The sequence below is a fragment of the Malaclemys terrapin genome, chromosome 2, assembly GCF_027887155.1.
Source record: "Malaclemys terrapin pileata isolate rMalTer1 chromosome 2, rMalTer1.hap1, whole genome shotgun sequence".
NCBI classification, from domain to species: Eukaryota; Metazoa; Chordata; order Testudines; family Emydidae; genus Malaclemys; species Malaclemys terrapin.
This window is the reverse complement of record NC_071506.1, coordinates 10,374,530-10,398,938: the sequence shown is the minus strand read 5'-3', so window position 1 is coordinate 10,398,938 and position 24,409 is coordinate 10,374,530. Positions and strand designations below refer to the sequence as shown.

The 24,409-nt window shown below is 41.7% G+C and overlaps 1 protein-coding gene across 3 annotated transcripts in view; it reads right to left on the bottom strand.

Annotated features, from left to right (window-relative positions):
• The window catches only part of TRAPPC9 (trafficking protein particle complex subunit 9), an 831,895-nt gene that overhangs the window by 733,179 nt on the left and 74,307 nt on the right, over nucleotides 1-24,409 (bottom strand). For all 3 annotated transcript variants that reach the window (XM_054018404.1, XM_054018403.1, XM_054018405.1), the window contains exons 10-11: nucleotides 17,408-17,534; nucleotides 5,103-5,248 (exon numbers count right to left, since the gene is read on the bottom strand). In XM_054018404.1, the coding sequence (XP_053874379.1) occupies nucleotides 5,103-5,248; nucleotides 17,408-17,534 (273 nt within the window). The remainder of the gene's footprint in view (nucleotides 1-5,102; nucleotides 5,249-17,407; nucleotides 17,535-24,409) is intronic.

The window sequence follows — 24,409 nt, the reverse complement described above, 5'->3', positions numbered from 1 at the left end:
TTACGCAGCACCAAAGAATCTGTTAGACCCTTGAGGGAGTCACCCCCTTCCTTTGGGCAGTTTGGGACTGTGATAAGGTAATGCTCACCTGACTCTCAGGGGCGGGGGGGACAAAGCCAAGAGGAAAGAAAGGACATGATAAAAGTGAGACACATAAATTATCCATGCTCTCTCTCTTCCACCAACATCTACAGACACCACCACCACCGCCACCAAGCAACTGAACCGCTGATCAAAGGAGAGAGCCTGGCTGAAGAGCCAGCCTGTGGTGAGAAGCATCTAAGTTTGTAAGGACATTGAAAGTGTTAAGATCAGCTTAGAATGCTTTTTGCTTTTATTTCATTTGACCAAATCTGACTTGTTATGCTTTGACTTATAATCACTTAAATCTACCTTTATAGTTAATAAATCTGTTTGTTTATTCTACCTGAAGCAGTGCATTTGGTTTGCAGTGTGTCAAACTCCCCTTGGGAGAACAGCCCGGTACACATCATCAATTTCTTTGTAAAAATTGACAAACTCATATAAGCTTGCAGCGTCCAGTGAGAATTACTGGACACTGCAAGACAGAGCTTCCTAGGATTGTTTCTGGGACCAGAGATATTGGTTAGTGTCATTTGCTTGCAAGTAGCTGGGAGCAGCTTACATGCCAGATGCTGTGCGTGAACAGCCCGGGAGTGGGGGTTCTCACAGCAGAGCAGGGTAAGGCTGACTCCCAGAGTCAAGGATTGAAGTGGCCTAGCAGATCACTGGTCCAGACAACACCAAAGGGGAATGTCACGCCCCCCTACTAGAACCTCCTGCTCCCCCCAATGCTGCCTCCCTGCTGGTGGGCCCTGACAATAAGTGCATCCTCCTCCCTCTCAGTGCATACCACCGGCTGCGTATCAGCTGTTTCACAGCAACAGGAGGCGCTGGGAGGAAAGGGGGAGGAGCAAGGGCGCAGCACACTTGGGCGAAGGGGCAGAACTGGGCGGGGGCAGAAAGAGGTGGGACAGGGTGGGGCCTTGGGGAAAGGGGTGCAGTGGGAACAGAGCCTACGCAGAGCCAGAGGGGGAGCATCCCCCAGCATATAGGTGCCGAGTTTCTAATGTCTCAGGCCCCGCACACCCCTAGGGACAGTCCTGCACAAGACTTTGTACTCATGGGGGACTTTAACCACCCAGACTCTGTTAGAAAAGTAACACAGCCAATCACAACATTTTCAATCCATTGCTAATTGTGACAGGTTGGATCTTGGGAGCTGCCACCTGATGTGCCCAGACTACTTCTACCCCAGTTTTCCTTGCCAGCTCAGGACTCCAGCACCCTGTCTTGCTGCACTAGACACTCCCTCCCATCTGCTCCAACAAAGAGCCAGGGTCTGAATTACTTGCCCCAAAGCTGCAGGTTTACCTGAAAGCAGCTAACAGAAGTGTTCCTGTCTTTAACACTCAGATGCCCAACTCCCAATGAGGTCTAAACCCAAATAAATCCGTTTTACCCCATATAAAGCTTATACAGGATAAACACAAATTGTTCACCCTCTATAACACAGAGAGATATGCACAGTTGTTTGCTCCCCCAAGTATTAATACATACTTTGAGTTAATTAATAAGTAAAAAGTTTGTCATTCTAGTTAATTTATCATGTTTCTTTTTTACCTTAGAAAAATTAGGACTATCCATTCTGAACTTCCTTGGAGGACTTCTTTCAGGTCATTAGAGGCTGTCTCCACACTATGATTGTGATGCAAAAGTTATCCACCATTGCAGCTTCACAGGTAGTAGGAATGGTGGGAGCCCGAAAATCCGGCAGCCATTCAGCATGTGTACTCTGAGCTCTCAGTCTTAACTGATTCTTTACAAAAAGACATGCTTTTAAACATAGGTGTATGCAGTGTTGTAGCCACGTTGGTCCCAGGATATTAGAGACACAAGGTGGATGAGGTAATTTTTTTTGGACCAATTTCTGTTGGTGAGAGGGTCTCACTTTCAAGCTTACACAGCTAAAATGAAGAATCACTCTGTGTAAGCTCGAAAACTTGTCTCTCACCAACAGAAGCTGGTCCAATAAAAGGTATTACCCACCCACTTTGTCTCTCTAATATCTGGGACCAACAGAGCTTCAACAACACTATATACAACAATGGAAGATGTCGAATTTTGCCATCTGAAAAGGAAACTCCACAACATGAAGAAAAAGGAAGCAAAAACAGCTACATCTACTCCCTAAGCAAATGCAAGAAACAAAACACCGTCCTATGACAATCTGTACATTTATGTTCACCCCTTTTAGAGGATTATGGTAAATCTTGTACAACGTATGCCTGGTGCAGTTTCATTTTAAAACTCATGATTTGCTCATTATTCTCCTGGTAAAATACGTGTGACAACATTGTATGTAAAATTATGGGACTCTAACATGGGATATTTCTGGGAAATGTCCCAACATGTTCTGGAGATCAGTCATAAACCAGCTTCCCAGAGACAAAAGGCTAGCCAACACTTCAGGCAACGAGATCAAATGGACCATCATCTGATTAAGTGGCCACTCTTCAGCAGGAGAGAGAGAGTGGGCAAAAAAAGCATATATTTTGACAAACAGCTTAAGGTTCTTGTTCACACATACTGAATGTCTCCCGAACATCAGCTGGAGATGATTCTTGTGCAAGAGAAATGGCTGTAAAAGCAGGGAGTAAATGCCTCAAATCATCTCTCCCTTTCTCTCTACCAACATCATCAACACTTGAACAAGAAAGGAAACAGCATTGGACTGGGGGGAAGATCCTGACTGAAGGACTCAGCCGGTAAGACTGTTTGAACTTGTGGTGAGAGAGACCTTTACTTTGAATTCACTTAGCTTGTTAAATTAGGTATTAGCTGGGTTCTACCTTTTTTTCCTTTGTAACCAATTCTGACTTTTATGCCTCATTACTTGTAATCACTCAAAATCTATCTTTCTGTAGTTAGTAAATCTGTTTCATTATTTTAGCGAAACCAATATATTTGGACTGAAGCATTTGGGAAACAGGATTTGAGCATATCATTTTCTATTAATGAGATAAGCAACAGAGGGTCCTGTGGCACCTTTGAGACTAACAGAAGTATAGTGAGCATAAGCTTTCGTGGGTAAGAACCTCACTTCTTCAGATGCAAGTAATGGAAATCTCCAGAGGCAGGTATAAATCAGTGTGGAGATAACGAGGTGAGTTCAATCAGGGAGGGTGAGGTGCTCTGCTAGCAGTTGAGGTGTGAACACCAAGGGAGGAAAAACTGCTTCTGTAGTTGGATAGCCGTTCACAGCCTTTGTTTATTCCTGATCTGATGGTGTCAAATTTGCATCTGCTATTGTGTGGCCAGGGAGGTTGAAGTGTTCTCCTACAGGTTTTTGTATATTGCCATTCCTGATATCTGACTTGTGTCCATTTATCCTCTTGCGTAGTGACTGTCCAGTTTGGCCAATGTACATAGCAGAGGGGCACTGCTGGCATATGATGGCATATATAACATTGGTGGACGTGCAGGTGAATGAGCCGGTGATGTTGTAGCTGATCTGGTTAGGTCCTGTGATGGTGTTGCTGGTGTAGATATGTGGGCAGAGTTGGCATCGAGGTTTGTTGCATGGGTTGGTTCCTGAGTTAGAGTTGTTATGGTGCGGTGCGTGGTTGCTGGTGAGAATATGCTTAAGGTTGGCAGGTTGTCTGTGGGCGAGGACTGCCTGCCTCCCAAGGTCTGTGAAAGTGAGGGATCATTGTCCAGGATGGGTTGTAGATCACTGATGATGCGTTGGAGAGGTTTAAGCTGAGGACTGTAGGTGATGGCCAGTGGAGTTCTGTTGGTTTCTCTTCTGGGCCTGTCTTGTAGCAGGAGGCTTCTGGGTACACGCCTGGCTCTGTTGATTTGTATACAAAAACCTGTAGGAGAACACTTCAACCTCCCTGGCCACACAATAGCAGATGTAAAGGTAGCCATCTTACAGCAAAAAAACTTCAGGACCAGACTCCAAAGAGAAACTGCTGAGCTCCAGTTCATTTGCAAATTTGACACCATCAGATCAGGATTAAACAAAGACTGTGAACGGCTATCCAACTACAGAAGCAGTTTCTCCTCCCTTAGTGTTCACACCTCAACTGCTAGCAGAGCACCTCACCCTCCCTGATTGAACTCACCTCGTTATCTCCACACTGATTTATACCTGCTTCTGGAGATTTCCATTACTTGCATCTGAAGAAGTGAGGTTCTTACCCACGAAAGCTTATGCTCCCAATACTTCTGTTAGTCTCAAAGGTGCCACAGGACCCTCTGTTGCTTTTTACAGATTCAGACTAACACGGCTACCCCTCTGATACTATTAATGAGATGACAGACTTTATATGAGTTTGCATTGTTCAGAAGGATGCTGGGCAGTACAAGTTGCACACATTTTTGGGAGAAAGTCTGGGATTGGGAGTTTGCTGATGTTGCCCTGCAGTGTAATTCAAGAGTGGCTGGCTATAGCACTCATACTATATAGCTGGGAGTGATTTACATGCTGCAGGCTGTGTGAGAGCAGACAAGGGGGTGGTTGCTCTCACAGCAAAGCAGTGTAAAAGGCACCCCAGGTTGGAGAACTGAGGAGACACAGATGTCCATAAGTCCAGATTGTATCCTGGGTAATGTCACACATCCCCAGAGGTCTCACCACCGATAGGCCTCTGACCACTACGTATGTAGAAGAGAGACCTGAAGCTCAAAAGTTTGTCTCTCACCAACAGAAGTTGGTCCAATAAAAGATATTACCTCACCCACTTGTCTCTCTAATATCCTGGGACCGACACGGCTATAACTACACTACATATAAAAGAGTATTTGTGACATAATTCAAGATCTAAAACAGCTTTTTTATTTAATTCATTTCCCCTAACAAGATTATTGGATTGAGTGCTTATTGATTTGCTTGAAAAATCACCTAAGGATAAGAAAATAAGTTGAAATCAGTTAACATTTCTTCCCCATGGAAAACTTTATCCCAAAGTATTATGCTTTTTTGAGTAATTCCTTAAATTCCTGATCTGTATATGGAGTCAAGGCAGGAAGATTTCAAAGCAACAGTTACAAGAAAGCTTGGATCATATGCTCACCTATTTTCTTACTTCGCTCTTCTCCACGATTGTGTGCAATAATTGGAGAGTATATGAAGGGACTTTTGGCTGACATGTTCTGACCCAACAAACTTTTCATTTTCTGTGGCCGAAGACTGATGGGGAGATTCAAGAGTTTCACAGATCTGTTAAATAAAAATTTAAACAGCATTTTTAAACTGGTTATTTTTACTTTAAAGGAATTGTTGGCAAATACTGATTACTCCTTACATTTTTATAATGAACATGTAAAAAGCAACAAAGTGTCCTGTGGCACCTTAAAGACTAACAGATGTATTGGAGCATAAGCTTTCATGGGGGAATACCCACTTCGTCAGATGCATGCGTCACCCACGAAAGCTTATGCTCCAATACATCTGTTAGTCTTTAAGGTGCCACAGGACTCTTTGTTGCTTTTTACAGATCCAGACTAACACGGCTACCCCTCTGATAATGAACATGGTGTCTGTAATGGGGGGAAAAAGAAATAAAGTAAACCAAGGGTCTGAAGGAAAACCAAATATAATTTCAGAGGAAAACTGCAAACAAATGTAAAATCAGAAAAATATAATGAGAAAAAGGTACCAAAGAAAAGATGTAGAGGATCACATTTCCTTAAGAAAATGACCCGGACAAAGATTAGTAAGCCCAGTGATTTTACATGTATGAAATTTAGGTAGCTAAGCATTGATGATGGATTCGCTAAGCCCCACAAGCCAAGCCTTTGAAGGGAGACTCTAAAATTTTCAGCAATAAGCACTGGACAGCGAGCAGCTTTGCTGCAGTTAGCACAGAGTTTTTGGGCCCAGCTAGAACTTGGATAGAACTGCTGCTGTGACAACTGGGGACTACAAATTTACCCTGATTATGTGCTCAACAGTAAAAGGTGAGTGAAAGTTCATAAGCTGTCACAATAACCTATTACAACAAATGTTGATGGGAAAAGATGATCAATACCCCCCACAACGCCTTTCAAGACCCACGGGTTATACACATGCCTATTACAACATGTGGTATACCTCATCCAGTGCACTAAATGCCCAAATAACTATGTGGGTGAAACCAGACTAATCACTACACTCTCAGATTAAGTCTCACAGGAAAAAAAAAGAATAAAAAATCACCAATGGACAAACAGTGTTCACTATCTGACGTCTCAGTCCTCTCCTCAAAGGAAACCTGCACCACACCTTCAAAAGACAAGCTTCGGAGCTTAAATTCAACTTTTCTAGACACTAAAAATTACGGTATTGAAAGACACTGGAGTTATGGATTTGAATGGTCTCTTAGAATATGTGTAACCACTTACGCTAAACAATCTGTTCCATCTTGTATTTAGTTGTGACATTCTGGGTATGTCTATTCATGCACCACTGTAGTGCTTCAGCATAGACACCGAGGTTCTCCCATTGGCGTAGGTAATCCACCTCCCTGAGAAGAGGTAGCTAGGTCAACAGAAGACTCCCTCTGTCAACCTAGCATTGTCTACACCTGGGGTCAGATCAGCATAGCTACGTCTCTCAGGGGATGTGGATTTTTCACTCCCCAAGAGACATAGTTATGCTCAGGTAAGTTCCCAGGGTTGACAAACCCAGTGAATACCTTTTCCAGACCTGAAGAAAAGCTAACTTGAAAGCTTGTCTTTCACCAATAGAAGAGAGTCCAATAAAAAAAAATTACTTCACCCGCCTTGTCTCTAAAAAGCAAGACAGAAAGATTGAATTAGTTCAAACAAAAAGGCCTCCTGATATAACTTAAGGACTGCATTAAGATCATCCTTGGCAAACATGAAAAGCATGGAATCAAATCAGTGGATCAAAATTGATGTGTCAGAAACTAGGCCTATTGGTGGACAAAATAATGAGACGACAAACTATTTCTCCCAACACACACTTTTGGGGTTCTTAAAAAGAAAATATTTCTGGGAAAAATTGGCAGAAGCAGTATCTGTCTGCCAACAACTGCTGTAGCGAGCATTATCATCATGCCTGCCATCTCTCACCATCCTCTGGAACACATGGACCATCTTCATCCTACCAGACCAGGGCAGAGACATGGATCCAGATATCACCACCACCTTCACTGGTTCAGGCTAAATCTCAAATACCACCTGGGATGAGAGATGGACATCCCATTCCTCACCGCCTTTTCCCTTTGTGCGTTCTTTTCTTTTCCCATCTTAGGTCTTCCCTTTCCTATCCCTCTCCTTTTTTCTTCTGTCAAATAAGTGTCTGGCTTGGTTGCAAGACTGTACATTTTGCAACACTGCTGTAAGCCTGTGAGCAGACAGGCAACTAAAAGCAATGCCCTTTTTAAGCAGCCTGATGCTGGTACAAGTATAAGTAGCTGATAAGGCCGTGTGCTGAACCAGTGTTTTTCCAGAAGTGAGGTTGCAAGTGGAAGTCAACACCAGAAACAGAAGCTGCATTTTCTTTTCTTTGTGATTCTTCTCTTCCCTTTTTGTGTACGTCTTACTTTGTCTTAGAAAACAGGATCAGACTTCAATGACAACAGCTCCAGCCTATCTCAACTAACTTCTTCTCTCTTCCCCAAAGTTATTAGCATCTTTAGTATTATCTAAAAGAATGTCAAACAAGGGTTTTTTCCTTCTAAACACATTCTCCAGCTAATGGAAAAGCGAACAAGGGATATAGTTAAAGTATTTGAAATGTTAAAAAGAAAACTATTTAATACTTAACTGTTTTTCTTTTTTTTTTTTTTTTTTTGTATCTTTAATAAAACACTTTAAGGATTTGCATTGCTGTGGTTGCCATGGTGCTAAGCAGGCTGAGGTTTCTGTATACCAAACCCTGAATCTTGTTTAATGTTGGACAGTTTCAGAGTCATGACTCTTTGGGCCCCTTTATTCCTTCTAAATTAACACAACACTGCTTCATACAAAATGTAATAAAAATAAGTTTCCAAAGAAGGAGACTAAAGCAGAATCTACATTAGTTTAAGAGACAGATTTGCTTCTGGAAGTAGAGAAAGTGGACTGGGAATTGTCAGAATATGGTAAAAAAGCATGACAATAAATAAGGTAAGAAATGGCCGCCATATTAGACCAATTAAACATTAGGTATGGGGGGGGAGGGGAAAATGTTCTTACAGAAGGAAAACACCAGACTCTAATGATAGAATAGAGATTAAATAATTGAAAATGTCAAAATACAGTTGGTGAATACTTAAATCAGATTTACTTCGAGGGATGATAATTAATGACATGTGAAGGCACTACTTATAGATTTTATTGTAACTTTTTAACTGCAATTTTTTAAAGTTAATCACATGTGAATTTACCTGGTGAAAATAAACCTTCCTCAAGTTAGGAATAGTGAGCCAATGAAGTTACAGTCAGGACTGTATATGTTTAAAGACACTGCACTTCAGCCTTAAACTGCAACAATACTCCAGTCTCGGGACCCTCATGTTTAAACATACAGGATTTGTGCTTTATGTAAAACAGCCACTAGAGACAATGATTTAATAAAATTCCCTGTATATCCAAAATAGGTTTTCAGGAGTAAGAAGCGAATAGTGTACTACTGTCCAAGCTGACTAAAGCTAAAGCTTTCAAAAATAAGAGAGACACTATCATAAGATAGTTAAGTTTTTAACCCCATAGGGAGATATAAATAATACAATAAATGATTGGTTTAAAAAAGTTTACTTACTTATGGAAAGACACTTGAAGGATTGAATAATCGGCAAACACAATAGTATTATAATAGTGCCCAGCTCATGAAATTTCAGTTGTATAAGACTTTTGAAAGGTAAACTAAAATCCCAAATGTAAGAACCTCACAAATCCATGAACCTCTCAAATGCACAGCTTGCTTTAAGATAACACGTTTTTTTCCAAGAACTTCAGTTCACAGTGCAAACGATCATGCTGAAAAATTCTTTGATAATGCCACAATATACCAAGGAGACAGTGTGTATTACCATGTGATTAAATTCTCATAATATTTTATGAAGTTATTCATCAGACAAATAACTCTAGCACAGATACACTGAGGAAGAAGAAATTTGTCTCACATAATTGTAAATGGCAAAAGGCCAGAAAAACACAAATTACCTACAAATTGCTTTTTGTTGGGAAAAAGAGAAAAGTAGTTATGTTTTAGGGATATTAAAGTAATTTTGCATCCTTTACAGTGCAGTAAATGAATGACTTGAATTATAATGTTACACAATTATCCACAATCTCAAAAGAGTAAGTAATTATTAGCCAGGGGATGGAAATAGTTTAAGTACAGAGACAAAACATTGTAAATTCTGCACAATAGAGACACAAAAATACTCTAATAAAAAGATTGTATAGCATGCATCTCAGAAAACAAAATCTGTTGTAGAAAATTACCTAGAACCTTCAAGCTGATGTGTTACTGTAATAAAACTGTAGGAGAAATTATACACATATTATCTCTGCCATATAAAAAAACAATCCACTACATTAGAAGTTTCCTGGAATAAGAAGAAATAACTGCACTGAGACATCAATGGGTGATGTTAAGTGTTACCATTCTAATGAGGACCACCACTGCCATCAGAACCAAATGCAAGAAAACAGAAGAAAATTAATTTACCTAAAGAATAAACTGAAACCTGAAGAGTTCCCAAATATTCCATATACTACAATGAATACGTAATTACTTTTCTTGGCAGTCTTTGTGTAATTAGAAGGCAAACATATTCCTTCGTTAGACCAAAGACCTTGTGTCTGAAAGGGACCTAAGTGAGCTTCCCAACCTCCATCCGATGCATCTGTGACTACAGTGAGTGTCTGTGGCAGAGCAAAGGGAACTCCAATGCAAAGAGTTGAAGGTTCTAGCCAAAATTTAAAGCAGCACAAGATCTGAGTAGGTACTTGAACCACGATGTCCATATGACAGGCCAGTGAATACAACAAAGCTAGCCAGCACTGTACCTTTCTGAAGTGCATGCTGCCATGTGCCCTAGAAGTAAAAGGCAGTTTCAAACTGTAGTGACAGGATGTGATTTAATATATAAAGTAGTGTTTCTCAAACTAGGGTCCACCTATCCCGCTGATCAATTCCTCCCCATCCCACCCCCTCAACTCAACTCCTCTTCCTCCCTCCCAGTGCCTCCTGCATCTTAACAGTCTGGTGGTGCAGCAGGGCTAAGGCAGACTTCCTACCTGCCCCAGCTCCGTGCCACTCCTGGAAGCGGACAGCACATCCCTGCAGCTCCTGAGGGGGCAGAGGGTCTCCGCATGCTGCCCCCCACCCCGACTCTGCAGCTCCCATTGGCCAGGAACTGCAGCCAATGGGAGCTGTAGGTGCGGTGCCTGAGGAAAGGAGCAGCGCACAAGGAAATCCCCTGGCCCCCCAGCCTACAATCCGCTGCCAGAGGTATGTGCCAGTCGCTTTCAGGAGCTGCCTGAGTTAAGCACCGCCTGGCAGGAACCCGCACCCCAACCGCCTGCCCAGCCCAGAGTCCGCATCCCCTCCTGCCCCAGCCTGGTAAAAGTGAGTGAGGGTGGGGGAGAGTGAGCAACAGGGAGAGGGGGCGGAGTGAGCAGGGCTTCAGATAGTATGCGGGGTAGGGGCATGGCCTCGGGGAGAGGGGTGGGGCAAGGGCTGAGCAGGGGGGCTTAGTGGTCCGTGAAAATTTTTAAATCAAAATGTGGGGCCTCAGGTTGAGAGTTTGAGAATCGCTGATCTAGAGCAATGCCCCACATTGTTTAGAATCTCAGCCCTGGCCTCTAGAGTCCAGAACAGCCCCAATAAATTCTATTCTCTGACAGGAGTCAGGGTAGATTTCTCCATATTGATTAGGAGCCCTATTGACGGTGGACTGTATAGTGCAGGGGTTGCCAACCTGTGGCTCCAGAGCCACATGTGGCTCTTCAGAAGTTAATATGCAGCTCCTTGTATAGGCACCGACTTCGGGAGTTACAGGCGCCAACTTTCCAATGTACCGGGGCGTGCTCACTGCTCAACCCCTGGCTCTGCCACAGACCCTGCCCCCACTCCACCCCTTCCCACCCCCTCCCCCTGAGCCTGCCGTGCCCTCGCTCCTCTCCCTCCCCACCCCCCAGAGTCTCCTGCACACCACGAAACAGCTGATTGGGAGGTGCGGCAAGGGAGAGGGAGGCGCTGATCGGCAGGGCTGCCGACCGGCAGGAGGCACAGGGAGGGGGCGAGCTGATATGGGGCTGCTGATGTATTACTGTGGCTCTTTGGCAATGTACATTGATAAATTCTGTCTCCTTCTCAGGCTCAGGTTGGCCACCCCTGGTATAGTGCTACAGAGTACCGAAGACCTGGACCAGCCTCTTACTAGCCAGTCATCTAGGTAAGGGAATATGCGGACTCCGGACTTTCATAGGAATGCCACCACCACAGCCATGCACGTCATGAACATGTGAGGAACTCCTCACAGGTCAAAGGGCAGCACAGTGAATTGGTAGTGGGATCAATTCACCATGAACCTGAGGAATTTTTGGTAGCGCGGGTGAATTGCCATGTGAAAATAAGCATCTTTTAAATCAAGAGCAGTATGCCAGTACCCCAAGATCTAGGGAAGGGATAACAGAAGCCAGAGTGACCATCCAGAATTTTATTTTCTTTAGGAACTTGTTCAGTTGTCTTAGATCTAAAAAAGGCCTATAACCCCGCTCCTATGCCCATTTACTTGCAGGATTAGGAAGTACTGGGAATAAAATCCCTTCCCTCTGAGCAACAGGGCAACTTCCTCTATAACCCCCATGAGAAGGAGAGAGTGGACCTCCTGTAACAGCATGTTCTCATGAGAATAGACATGAGAGAAGTCACTGGAGAGGGACAGAGAAGGGAGGTGGATAGTTGCATAGCACCCACTGATCCGTGGTGATGCAGAAAGCGAGACCGGTGGCTGGCAAATACTGGGGTGGAGAAACAAGGACCTTTGGGGAGTAGTTGACTGCTCTTGACCAACAGGTGAAAATGATTGTTTAGGAGGACCCAGTCTGCCTAGATGAACTGGGAGCAGCAGACGAGGAAGAAGGATAACAATGCCTCTTGTAACATGCATCCCTCTTCCTGGACAGGTCTTATGTACAAGGCACAAAAGGCAGAACCTGTTCAGAGTGCTGTGAGCAGGATGACTCTCTCTTGGTCACTGGTATGTAAATCCCCAGAATTACGGGTCACCTTGAATCTTTCAGATTATGTAGCCTTTCATCAGCCTTTTCAGAAAAGAGCGAGGGGCCTTCAAATAGGAGGTCTTGAATGCTTTGTTGCATCTCTGCGGGGAGACCTGCCTACTGCAACCAACAGGAACACACAGTGATGGTGGAAGCCATAGCTCGAACCACAGAGTCTGCCATATCTAGAGCAGCCTGCAAGACTGTTCTTCCAACTAACTTGCCCTCCTCTGCCACACAGCAAACTCCTGCTTTGCCTCGTCCAGAAGCTTGTCCTTAAATTTCTGGATATGAAACTGTAAACTTCCTGTGATCTAAAGCTGCCTTCAGAACAGGTTGTTGCTTTGCTTTTTTCCCCTTTTGGTGTAGATCCCTGGTGTCCCTGTCTCTCTTTTTGATTAGCAGCAGAGACTACAATGGAGCCCAGAGGAGCATGGTTATAAAAATGTTTGAATGCCTCCACCCTTTTTGTAGTGGGAAGCAGGGAAGACGGGGCCTGCCATAAAGCCTTGACTGGCTCCAGGATAGCCTCATTAATAGGAAGAGCTACCCTAGAACAGAAGTCCCTCAACTGTGGGGTGCCCAGGGCCCTGGCCGCCTGCCCTGTGCCCCGGCTGCTGACTCCAGCCCCTGGTTGGAGCTCTGCTCCCAGCCCCACTCATCCCCAGCTGTGGCCCCAGCCAGTCCCCTTACCTTTGTCTGCATCTCCCTCCCCCTTCCGGAGTGGTGGCCCCACTCCCAGCCCTGGCTCCAAGGGTGGGGGTGCAAACGGGGTAAAGAAGGGCACCAGATAATAAAGTTTGGGGATCACTGCCCTGGAAGATCCCATTGAGGCTAAAACATTCACCAGCCTATGCGACTTTTCCTGTCTTCTTCTGGCTGGGTATCCAGAGCTGCAGCCACGCTCCTCTATAAGTCCTGATAAACTGTAATCATCAAAAGAGGGGAAAGCAGACACGGTTAGCACCACCTCATCTGGCAATGAAAAAGAGGAGGTTAAGGGTTGCTGAGGTGGAGACTCCACTGGCTCCTCCACAAGAGAAACCAGAGCATGCAATTCCCTGTGCACAGTCCCAGTCCCAGCACCAAGGGTGGCAGATGGTGACCTGTTGTAGATGCTGATGTAGAGAGTGGGAATGGAGTGGAGATGCCCTAGACTGTGGAGGCAAGCCTCAAGGGATCCAAAAGGGCCACTAATAAGATGGAATGCTGAGGCTGTGACCAGTACCAGGGTTGGCAGGCATCCCGTTGGGTCTACTGAACATAACTGTGCCAAGAAGCATAAGAGCCGACCTTGTAGTCGGATGAGGAGTCAGTATCATGACCCACAGTCTTGAACGTGTGTCTGCAGGTTTTATAGGAGCAGCCACACTCCAGCCCTGATGATGCTTGCATACGTGGGACCCATGAAGCCCATCCCCAATTTGAGACTCCGCCCCTGTAGTCCTATTGGCAGCATACCAGAGCAGCTGATTGGCCTGCTGACCCTACTTAAGCCAGAAGCAGTAACAGAAAGCTATCTGAACAACTGGGATCCACCCTGTTCTGAATGGTATGCCTTGTGCTTCCTGCTCCCACTCCCCAGCTTGAATTCCTGACATCTGAGTCATAGTTCTGATTTCCCATTTGTCTCATGAATCTGACCTCCTGGTATCCTGACCTGGCCTGTCTCTAGATTCTGATTCATGGTTCTGATCTCCAGTTTGTCTGCTGCTTCTGACCCCCTTGAATCCTGATGCAGCTGACTCTTGTCTTGGGACCATGGACTCTGGCTCTGGACTCCCACAACCCAGCCATGACAGTCCGCTTCCTCAGACCAAGGGGGAGCTAACCCGATCAGTTTCCAGCAGACCGCCTACAAGTCTGGAGAGATCAGCGAGATCATCAATGGCTTCCCTCTAGATGGAATCCTTTTGAGAGGTACAGTACCTGCAGCAGCTGCTGGTTCCAAATGGTGCATTATGGCTGGAGCCAGAACCACAAAAGTGTTTACACCCAATCCCAGAACTGGGGGAGAGTCCTGAATAGCTGAGGAAGCCAGTATCAACAGGTTCAATAACTTTAAAGCTGCCTCAAAAACCTCAGCTGTAGATGGCGCCAGAAAAGGCTCTTGGTTTTGCAGTACTGAAAGCTGCGTCAGCACTTCACGGATGAGTCTGAACAGACCTGTTCCTGCACTCCGGAGTCAGCAATCCCTCCTGGCTTAAGGACTGCACCTGGGAATGCCTCTTCAAGTGCACCTCAATGTCCTGGCCTTTACTCAGTGCTTTCACCACAGATTTAGAAGACCTACATTGTCTCTTCCTCAGCACCAGTGATGAGAATCTGCTTCCTGATCCAGTTGGATCAGGGGAGCACTCCTAATAGATTCAGAACATGCTCGGTACCCGCTATGAGAAGGAAGGTGCCAATGGCAGGCAAAGTACAGACTCCATAAGCAGATACTTGAATTTGGCTGTCCTGTCCTTCTTTGAACACCCTTACAAATGAGACATTTGTCACTCAAATGCGCCTCTCACAGACACTTAAGGCAGCTGGGGTGTGGGCCACTTACTGGCATAGACTTGTTACATGGGTGACAGGACTTGAAGCCAAGAAAATGGCTCAGGATCCAGTACCTGTTTGGTACCCAAATGGGAACCGGTGACTCCACACTACAAAATACTAATCTGAACTTACTCTTATATCTAAACTATGTACAAATACACTAAACTAGACTGAAAATCAACACAATGGGCACTACATACACTAAAGAGGTTAAGACTTACTCAGGATAGCAGCTCCAACAACTGACACTGGCAGTCGGAAGGAGCTGAGAGGAACTGGGGGCGGTTCTACCCTTTATACCTGCATAAAGTGGCACAAGGCAGCAAAGTGGCCACAATGCCTTGAAAGTGTACTACTGAGGGAAACATTTCTGACTGTTGTACACAAGGCTCACATTATCCCTACCGTAGAATGGACATATGCAATCACTTGAAGAACCACCACTCTGTCCGAGTAGCTACTGAGGGGAGAAAGACCTTGTCCTCTTTTCTGGAGTCTTTCCCTGCTTAGATCATTGTTTCCCATATCCCCTGGGCTTAAATGCTTTGACTCAATCCCCAGTATAGAAAGGAGAGGAACGATGGACTCTTGGTACACCAAAAAAGACTCACCAACTTTGACAATGTCTTTAACGGATAAGCTAAAAGCAAAGATCTGGGCCTTCAATTTAGGATTTGACATTTCAGAAGTAAATTCACTGGTGCTTCTTTAAGGAGGGGTCAGGTAACTAAAGTTTCCCGTATGTGGGTAAGTTTCACATTCCCTCCTAGTCCAGATAATAAATATAACACAAAGCAAGCAACTCTGAAGCGAGAGCCTGTCACCACAGGGACTTCAAGCATTGTACATGTTGGTCAATAAGCAACACCTTGCTACTGGCAAGGTGCACTTTAAAAAAAACTGGATGTTCCTCAAGATTGGCAATTTTGTTTGAACGCTAACCAAATACTATTCAACAGTAAAAAACCTAAATGCTATCCCTGAATTCCTTACTCCACAACTACAATTTGTGAAGAAACAAGATAACTAAGGATTCCATGACCATTTTGACAGGCAAGAAGTGAAGAACTGGGGACAGCTAAATAAAAGTGTTAATTTACTGATGTTTGGAACATTCAGATCTCCTGTCTAAGTATGGGTCCATCATAATGGTTTATAATTCAGTGTTTCCATTACTTGTGAGCCACAGTATGCACTTCCAAGAATGGAGATCTGCAGAAGCAATTTAATGAGGAAAAAAGCTTGCCGTGTTTTTTCTTACACCAACAACCCTTGCTCAAAATAACTGTATGTGTTTACCTAAATGAGTAAGTTCCCCTTGGGGCTCATTAACTAAATTAACTAAATTTATCAGTCACTTATTTCAAGTATTAGAAATGTTTTTGCAAATTTTTTCCTACTTTAATTTACATTCTTAAAAGTGGTATACTTGAAGCTTAGTTAATTAAAGGATTATGGTTTTATAAAAGTGATGTGTTTCATAAACAGGGATTTCTGAAGCCATCTTAAATAAGAATTTCAGAAGACAAGAAATAGTTACATTCTAGAATACCAGGCTATCAAATTTATGCTGACAAACATAATTTATTCAAATTAAGTAATTTTTCACATTACACTGGAAAACTTTAGCTATTTACATTATGGTAGACCTAGAAGGCCACAACCAGAATGGGGACCCCTGTACTAGATGCTTTACAAACACAGTTAAACATGGTCCCTGGTCCTAAAAAACTTATTTATTGAATTTTATCTTCAGTTAGTAAGTTAAACAATAGGATCAAAAGAGGATAACAGTAATGAAATGGTTACATAAACCAACTATCTAGACTATGAAGTCTGTGTGTTTTTATTCTGTATCTCATTAATTTTCACTCTACTAATATTACTACTCTCTTTTCTTGGTACCAAAAGTCCTGCATATTGAAATTCACAGACACTCCACGTTGAACTGGAGTCTACTTTGAGCATTGTTCACAGTGGTATCTACTGTATTTTTTGGTGGGCATTTGCCTTCCCTGCTAAAGTTCCTTACTGGAAAAACAAAGATCTTCCTTTGCCTTCTTTTCCATTATTGCTCTCCTATGACATTTGCTCCCACTCCAGAACCTCCATATGTTCCAATCTAAATTAGATGGCAAATTACTTAATGAAAGGACTTTGAATAATGCACCACATATATAAATAATGTGGGCTAAGATGTCTGAAGGGGCTTAACAGAGTTAGGCAACCTACTGCAAGTCAACAGGAGTTAGATGTCTAACTCCCTTAAACCTTTGAAAATCCCATCTTAAAATGTGCAACCCTTTTCTTGTCAATGATTACTTTTAACTTTGATTTTCAGAAGATTCTGATATAATGTAAAGACAACGGAAAATTCTGCATCACTCAAAGAGTCTCACTTGGCCCAACCATTCTAAAGGAACAGAGTTTATGCTTCTGTATTTTTATCTCAGAAATCCAAATTTAACAAGTTTCAGTGTCATTCTGGACAACAAATTATGCAAGTTGATAAGATCCGATGACTATCTCGTCTAATTTTCAATACTACAAGACGAGTTTTATATGTTAAATACAGACATTCGCAATGCACCATTTTATATAGTCTTACCTTACAATAGGCAGCTTGGTGAATGGCACGGGGGGCAACCTCAAACCTTCTGGAAGTGTGATGAACTCCATCGTGCCAGGACATTTTGACGTATAGTTTTCTAAGCTTTGTGTTACATCTTTCTTTTCTAGAAGAGAATAAGATCTCAACTGAGTTGCAACATCAAGACAAAACAGGTTGAGTTAACAAAGAAGTTGCCTTAACTTATATTTTACTTGCTTTGGTCAGACGCATGACTGTACTGTAATGCCAACATTTCTATTTAATTTCCTTTGCTCTTTTACAGCCCATATACAGTGGGCCTCACTGCATATGCTAAAATGTGTGTTACATTAACGCACAACAGCAACTGCATTCTGACTAAGTCCTACTTAAGCAAAAGTTTACAAAGTAAAAACTGTACCTGTAGTAATGCTTATTAAAATGATCAGTAGACTAATTGCTTATTAGAGAAATTAGACATTTTTGTGATACATATTTCATAGGTTTTCAAACTTCAATTTATATGTAGTTTTCTATGTAGATTTTATCCTTTTTCAAAACAGCCAGAACAATCATTCAACAAACAGACAACTTATCTTCTAATTCTATATATACAGGACTAATGGCCTCAAAAACAGTTTATCTAATTTGTTCACAGAATGACGCTCAGAGTCAACTATCACTGTAGATTATCAGTCAATTAGACAAAGAAAAAAAGTAATTGATTTCAATGGTATTGTGTGTTAAAACTATAGCAAATTTATTTTAAAAATTACATATGGTCCTAATTTGAAAACCGCCAATAAGGGCAAGTTTTGCTTCTGTTATTTGTTTGATTAAAAAGGCATGAAAGCAGGTCATTTGAATATCAAGTATCAAATCAATATTGATTGAAACAAACGTAAATTATACAATTTGGATTACTTATTTTGCATACAAAGCATATTATAGCAATGATGTGTCATAAACACTTTGAAAGGTAGCTAACCATACCTGTTCAGTTATTTTGACACTTGTGTTACAGCCATTTAAAAAAAAAAGTGTGTGTTCACAAACAACTATTTGGCTCATGATTAATTACCTGAATGCAAGATTCGGTGTTTCTCATGTAACAGCAGATGCCATCAACACTGAAACAGTACATAAAGCCGTATTCCCTATGTAACAGCTCTTCCATTAAACACATAGAAAGAGGCCTGAAATCAGGTATTGGTGAACGTGGTAGGAAAAGGATATGATTTTCCACTATTTCGTTGTATAATGTACTGTTTTTTGTTTGTTTTTTTAACTCCACATATGTTCTATTAGTAATTTGGATCCTGAATTATCATTATTTTGTTTCTAAAAAAGAAGGGGGAGAGACCTCAAAGAAGAAGGAGAAACAGAGGTAAAAGGAAGAGAAAAGAAAAATGGTAGAAAAAAAGGCTGCCTTCTCATAAATCCATTCAAAGGTCGGAAGGTAAAAAAAGGAATGCAAATTACCTAGATGCTGAACTATGAACACTTAAGATAATATGCCAATCACTATGAACACTTAAGATAATATGCCAATATGCCAATCACATAAGAAAATGAACTTTTTTCATAAATGTACCTGAGAATATGAATAGAAAGAGGAAAGGGCAGAAAAGGAAAGGGTGTCAGACTTTGCTTAGTTTTCAAACTCTGTATAAAGATAATCTGAGAAGCACCACACAGAATTCTGAAAAAAATCTTCTATTCACTGCAGAAACAGTTTCTATATTTATTTTCTATTATGTGCAAAAACAGGACTTTTACTTGACATGTATTTGCCCCTCCTGATTCTTCTATAGCTAAATAATCCTCTATTAAATTCCACAGAAACTTTTTGTGATGTCGAGCAAACAGGAACCCAACATCAGATATGGCGTAAGACTACACACAATGATAATATTTTACATAAACATATTAATTTCCTTAACATATCCCAAGTAATTTATAATAAGAATTGCACAAAATATATTGAGAACAGTTCTACATAGAATTGTCTCCTAAGTTTTCCAAAGAAAGTTAACTGCTCATTAAGTTTATTAGTCCACAGCAAAACAAAATTGTTTTTCATTATTTTGAAGTCTAGCACCTAAAAAAATATTAGAATTAGTCATTTATACCACTTGAAATGAGTTTTGCATACATCTTCACCTTGTTATGCTTTTCCCCAAAATCCATTTATAAAGTGAGGAGAACTAATCAATCCCCAAATTACTTGTCAAAATATTCTTTTTGCTGCAGTAACACCTAGGAGATGTCAATCAGGTATGAAGACCCCACTGTGCTAGGCACTATACAAAGACCATTCTGTCTTGAAGAGTTTATAAGACCCTCCTTGCAAATTGAATAAACCTATCCTGAAATCAGTACAACTAGTAGCTCACTCTTGTTGCGTGCAATTGCCCAAACAACCATTTCGGCTCCATGAACTTGATGCGCTCCTGTCCAGAATACAGGAGCCTGAGACAGAGATGCTGCCATAAACAGCAAGGAGAAGGAGGGATAGCTCAGTAGTTTGAGCATTGGCCTGCTAAACCCAGGGTTGTGAGTTCAATCCTTGAAGGGGCCATTTAGGGATTTGGGGATTTAGTTGGGGATTGGTCCTGCTTTGAGCAGGGGGTTGGGACTAGATGACCTCCTGAGGTCCCTTCCAACTCTGATATTCTAACGAGGAGACAACAGAGGACTCCACCTATGATGCAAATCAGGATCTATTTGAGACTCCGCGGCAACCTAGCCAGTCCCATCAAGCAAGCAGGGATGAGCCTGATGAAGAGAAAGGGAACTCAGATAAGTGTGGGCAGTCAACCTGTCCACTGAAGGGTGTATTTTCAGTTTGTTCAGTATAATGGCCAAATCCTCATCAGGCAACATATCACATACAACTTCATATCTTCATTAGGATTTTTCTGCTTTCTTCTTTCCTCTGAGAGTACTGAAAACTTAGCACGTCACCAACATTCTTTATGGTCTTTTAAAAAAATATTTACTTCTTCATGGTGATATGAAGAAGCTCGGTGTGTCTCAAATGTTTCTTGTGCCTTTTTCCAATTAGAAAATGCAAACTATGTGAAAGCTTTATCCATGCACTTAGTCAAATGTGGTTTGTGCCTAAAAGCTATTCAACGGTAGAAACAAAGTACGCTATGACTAGCTTCAGAATAATGGAGATACTGAAACGCAAACCAAGACAAACAAAAAGAACAATCTTGTTTTCCAAAGTTACACATAAGGAAAGACTTAAATTGTGGTTGACAAGGTGTCTCCCAAATGCTAACGGTATCAGGCAACTGGCATTTGGTTCCTGATGCAGACAATGGCGAGGACAGCTCAGTACTATAAGCTGATCAACTTTTGTCAAGAGTGTTGTTTTCTCCTTTTTAATTAAGTGCTTTCATTTTAGTACCCTGAAAATACACATTTTGTGTTTCACTCACGTACGTCTGTATGACTGCAAAATTAAAACATACAATACTTAGGGTTGCCACCTTTCTTATTGCAGAAAACCGAACACTCTGGCCTGCCCCTTCTCCAAGGCCCCACCCCCACTCATTCCATCCCCCCTCTCTCCCCCCCTCTCACTCACTCACTTTCACTGGGCTGGAGCAGGGGTTTGGAGTGCGGGGCTTGTCTTCACTACCAGGGTAAGTCAACCTAAACTACGCTACTCCAGCTACATGACTAATATAGCTGGAGACAATGTGGCTTACGTCGACTTACCTCAGTATCTTCTCTGTGCTGCGTCAATGGGAGACCCTCTCCAGTCATCATTCTTCTCAGGGAGCTGGAATACCAGAGTCGACTGGAGAGCACTCTGTCGATTTAGTGGAAGACCCGCTAAATCAAACACCCACTGCATCAATTGCAGCAGCATCGATCTCCCCAGTAGCGAAGACAAGCCCTTATTGCCAGGCCTCCTGCTTCCAGCAGTCCCAGCTACTTCTCTCTATCAAATCCCCTCTTCAATTTCCTGCTGCCTCAGAGTCCTCTCAGATAGGGCTCATCTTGTAATAAGGGCTAGCTTACCCCGAGGCTCACCAGCCCAAGGGCAAGCCACCCTGTTACAGTACACAATTAAAGTCTCAACATATGCCACTCCACAGTGATTGTGGCACCACTATCTCAGGTTATAATTACAGGGCATACATGCAGTAATTACACCTAAAGATAGACTCTGAGTCGAACTCACAGTGCAATGCACATCAGTCATTCCCAATGTTATGCAAGTTAAGGTATTAAGAAGATTAGCAAGTCATCTTAAAGTGCCATGGGTGCAGCAAATCGTGATTTAAATCTCATTAAAAAAATCGATTTAGATCAAACAGACTTGTAAAACTAATTAGAAAATGTGCAGTCTAATAAATTTTAATCTAAAGTTGTAATTAACTAAATTATACTTTTTTTTAAGAAGGTAGCATTTGTAATGTAGCTCTAACAAATGTCAGAATCTGGACAGTATTTGCACTAAAGAACAATTTAACATAATTACATACCTTTTACATGAGATTTACACATAGGTGGCAGTAAGGGAAGTTGTAATGGGAGAAAAAATGAGATTACAAGACAACTGATTGTAACATCATGGAAAGTTCTGTTCTTACCACAGGTTACCATGGTAACATGTCTAAATAAATGTTACTAAGATGCTTATAAGAATAAAGGAAACAAAGAATAACCTATGAATAGCAGAGTACCCCAGAATTTATTGGCTGTGAAGTACAGATAAGGAAAAGACGGTTGAAACCCTCATGCTATGCATAAGGTGTTAGTGTGGTCATAACAGGATAAAAAGGATTTCCTGGCATGGATAGGGTAGGAAGAACCTTTCGGGAAGACCCCAGCAGGAATCACCCCTTTATTGATTATCACCTGTTGATACATCCACCAGACTATAATATCTTTGGGTACGTGAGTAGGAATACAGTATAATCTTAGGTTTTATATATTTGTGATTGTAGCCTTAATCATCTGCTTAGTAAAACTTATGCTACGGACAAGATTCCTTACATGTGAGTGTGTTTGTGGTTACTGTCCTTTGTGTGTTCCTACAGCCTCCCAACTTTAGAAAATCACTAAGGGCAACTTCACCCTGTTGGTCTTAAAACTGTATAGAAACAGGAGCCCAACACAGAACTATTAATTCAATTTCAATAAAGGCTACATCTGTAAAGCTTTCACATTAACAATAAATGTGCTTGCTTAGGAAAAGCTGGGTGGTACCATATAACTGCACAATTATCCAGTTTATAGCCTCTGGAGAGAAATCATGGCAGGCTTGCCTATGCAGTGCGACTGTTGCGGTTCTCACAATGTAGGGAGGGAATCAGGCAGCCTAGAAAATCCCTGATCAGGAAAGAGAAGTGACGACTGAGTAACAGAGTGCCTAGAGTGGGTACCCTTTCTGAACCATGAAGCAGGGAAATACAGGTGCAGTTGCCCTAAACTGTGACCACTCATTGAGAATTTGAACATTATTTGTACTCTATAGGGAGTACCCTTTGCTCTCTCAGTGTAAGTAATCCGTCACCCGTGCCTCGTTATGAAAAATTCCACTTACAATACACACTAGCTTTATACTTGGATTGCTCTCTAACAAGCACTCCAACTTTTAAAATTTAAATATTAACTTACATACAAAACTGTAGATTTTTCAATGTTAAAAAATAATTTGACATTTAAATTTTTCAAAAAATGAATGCATATGTACTCCGTTATACAAGCAATCATGGCTTGTTCACTTTTCAAAACATGGTGCTGCTCTTTTAAAACAAGTTTTACCATATTTAATGTGCATATTAATGAAATTTTACCAAGTCCCTGAAGTTTTCATTCACAGATTTTTCCCCCAAACAGCATTAACACATTAATTACTTGAACAACTTAGTTTAAAACACCATAAACCCAAGAATAGCACACTGGAATATGCACTTAATCCTCACTCCCTAGTATTTTAGGTTTAAATCTCTACAGAGATTAACAGAGAAACCGAACTAGCTCATTTTTCCCCACAAATAAGCCCCTTCACTTTTTTATGTCAGAGCCACAAAGTTATTTCTACTGTGCAGAATTACGATATTGTTGTATATGAATTCATTATGCAGCCCAGCCAATTCAAGGTTATCTGTTAAAATAAATGTAACTAGGAAAAAAGTGTCTCTGCAACAAGACTGAAGCCCTGGAATCAAAAACATTAAGTAAATTAAAAACAATCCAAGACAGAGCAATTTAAAATATTTATTTGAAGGAGTATGAAGAAATCCTCAATCATTACCCTAACCACATTAGACCAAGATCCTGTATAAAAACCCTAAATATTTTACTACTAACAAAACAGTTCACAAAGATTAGCCTGTTGCTTTTAAACATCCTTTCATCCTATTAACCATGGGGCATTGATTAAAGAACAGCTAGCAACCTTTTTTTAAGTGAAAATTAAAAAAAAAAAAATAGTGTTGCTTCTATACAGAACCATGTTTCTTTTTCTTTCCCCATTCTTTATAACTAACTAAGGAAACTGAAAGGATTATTTTCCCTTCCCATCACTGCAGAATTGCTGCAGCTGGGACTCCTCTTTTGAGAGTGGGGGTTTCCACAGTCAATCCCAACACTTAATGAATATCAGGGTTGGCCAAACCATGACTCTTCCTTCTCCAGCCTGTGGGGAACAAAGGGGTGTTTTTAAGGTATCAAGTGCCAAGTAATTTTATCCCCAAAATTACTAAAAACCTATAATATAGGAAAACAAAATTTATAGGTCAAATCTTAATAGTCTGCCCAAGCAAATCTAGGGATGTGACACTATTTTAAGTCACATTAGGTTCTTATCATGCCTAATGAGACACCATGATGAAAAACAAACACGATTCACAAAACTATGCATATTTATTACTGAAGGAAAAAAACAAGGCCATGTCTGCTCTACAAAATCTCAACCTAACTCACTCAGCATACAGCCACTGCAGTTATTAAATCGTTTGTGTGCGCACATGCACTTGTTACCTTGTGTCA